General features: G+C 32.8%; 1 protein-coding gene across 1 annotated transcript; it reads right to left on the bottom strand.

Annotated features, from left to right (window-relative positions):
- Positions 1 to 386: 386 nt before the first annotated feature.
- LOC110644491 (citrate-binding protein-like) lies at positions 387 to 1,494 on the bottom strand. The gene is made up of 2 exons (XM_021797300.2): positions 1,203 to 1,494; positions 387 to 935 (listed from the first exon to the last, which is right to left on the bottom strand). The coding sequence occupies exons 1-2, from the start codon at positions 1,479 to 1,481 to the stop codon at positions 549 to 551; spliced, it is 666 nt and encodes a 221-aa protein (XP_021652992.2). The 5' UTR covers positions 1,482 to 1,494; the 3' UTR covers positions 387 to 548.
- Between the last annotated feature and the right edge of the window lie 643 nt (positions 1,495 to 2,137).

Genomic DNA, 2,137 nt, shown 5'->3' with positions numbered 1-2,137 from the left:
TCAACCATTTTGCATTGCATTTCAAATCACATTTGTACATATACAATTTGGTCTATCTCCACAAATATAAACTAGGATTAGTAATCGAATAAATAAAAGGAGGCTTGAAGATAAACTGATTTGAACGTTGTTTAGTGACAACTAAATTTCATGTTAATGAAATAAAAATCCAATAAAAACAATTAATAATCCTACATTTCATTCTATTATATTTTACAAAAAATTTATAAAAAAGTATTATATAATTACGTGCCTTTGTAAATAAGGACCTATGTTTTGATATTTAATAATTAAATAACTATATTATGTAAAACTCCTCTTAAATTTTGACCTTTTTTTTTATTTAACATGGAGATACAATGGTTCAATTACAATTGATGGGTTACATAGTGGAAAGCAGTCCTCTCTAATTTATCACCATAATAGTAAATAATTTTAAAAGAGCGAGGTAGATGGAGAGACTCAAAAGATCAACCCACCTACCCTAATTGTCTCTCAAATTTAGATATTACAGAAACTATTGAATTTGTTATAACTACAATCTAAATTCAATCACACCTTGTCAAAATTTTGATGCCCTTCCAACAAGACTCCATATAATATGAACTTACATTCTGAGCATAAACACCACATTTAAAGGTATGAGAAGTGCCTCCACGACCATTTGCCTCTATTTTGAGTGTTCCATTGATGTAAACCTTAACCTTCGAGGCATCTACGTCATGAATCACATTTAATCTGAACCATTCGTCATAGATATATGGGACCAGCACAGTAGACGAGTAGTATGAGAGTGTGCCATTATGAACTGTAAGCATCAGGGTTGTGGCGTGAGGTCTTGCTCCAAAGATTTGCATTATGCACACGCCTGAGGTCCCATATGGTATGTATCCGTATCCTTCAAATTGCCAATTCCCCGATGAGTAGTTGTAACCCTAAACAAAAGGAGTAACAAACCATCACAACTGCTTTATGTCAAAAGATAGACAGATATGATCTTTAACTCAATGATACTAGAGTCATCTCTAAAGTTATATAAGGCAAAATTTAAATTCTAATCGGAATTAATTGCATTAAGAGAAAATAGACAGACAAACACAATGAGTTTCACTCAATAGTACTAAAATCGTCTTCAGAACTGTGAAGTTTCGAATTTGAGTTCTAGTCGGACCTAATTTGGAATAGGGTTCACAAATTCATACTTGTATAGCAATTTCGGTACGAGCAGGTGTTCGGCTTGTCAGACTGTGAGGTTTGTCTGCGGAGTATACCCAACACTTGTGAACTCCATTGATGAAGCTATAACGCTGATCTTCAGGTAAATCGTAGGGCTTTTGGATGTGGTAGTATGATCTATTGAAGGGAAGGGAGATGAATCCTTTTGTAGGATCAAAATGTCCCCAAGCCAAGGATTGTTGAATAGCAATCTGAAGAATAATGGCCAAGAAGAAGAAAGCTGGAATGGGAAACAAACAAGTCATTTTCCTATGAACAATGAAGAGGACAGAGCAAGATAAAACAAAAGGCTTTTGATGGGATTTATAATAATGCACATGCAATATGTGAAACAAGTCAACCAATCCCCTTTTTGAAAATGAATGCTGTAATGAGTCATTTTTATATATTATGATATTTTAATGAAAACAAATTAAAAACTGAAATTATAGAGTTAAGAATCATCTGATTATTTTATTCCTAAAAAATGTAAAAAAAAAAAAATACAAATATAAATTTTACCAAACATTAAAGAGATTTTTATACAATTTACCTAATATGAAGATTCAAATCTCAATTATTCTATATTTAGAATAAGGTTTTTTAAAATAAATCTTTTAAAGGTTTTTCATATTTTTTTTATATATTTTTTTGAATTTTTGAGAGAAAAGGAAGTGTCGCAAGGGATTTTGCGGTCGCTTGAACGAACCCTCACCGAAGTGGAAAAGAGTGAGGAGTCGCCACCTTAGTTTTAAGGGAAACTAAAGAAAACCATTTGTGAAAATAAATTGAAATGAAACCACTTCAAGGCAGAGATTCTAGGTTCGGGGTCCGTAAACGGGTGGGGAAGGTGTTAGGCACCTCACCTCGTCCCATTAATAAGGGTAAGTAGATTTAATTTTGCATTAGTTAGGAGGGTTTG

This window comes from Hevea brasiliensis, chromosome 10 (assembly GCF_030052815.1).
Source record: "Hevea brasiliensis isolate MT/VB/25A 57/8 chromosome 10, ASM3005281v1, whole genome shotgun sequence".
Taxonomy (NCBI): Eukaryota; Viridiplantae; Streptophyta; class Magnoliopsida; order Malpighiales; family Euphorbiaceae; genus Hevea; species Hevea brasiliensis.
Note: the sequence above shows the minus strand (reverse complement) of the source record. Positions and strands in the feature narration are given on the sequence as shown.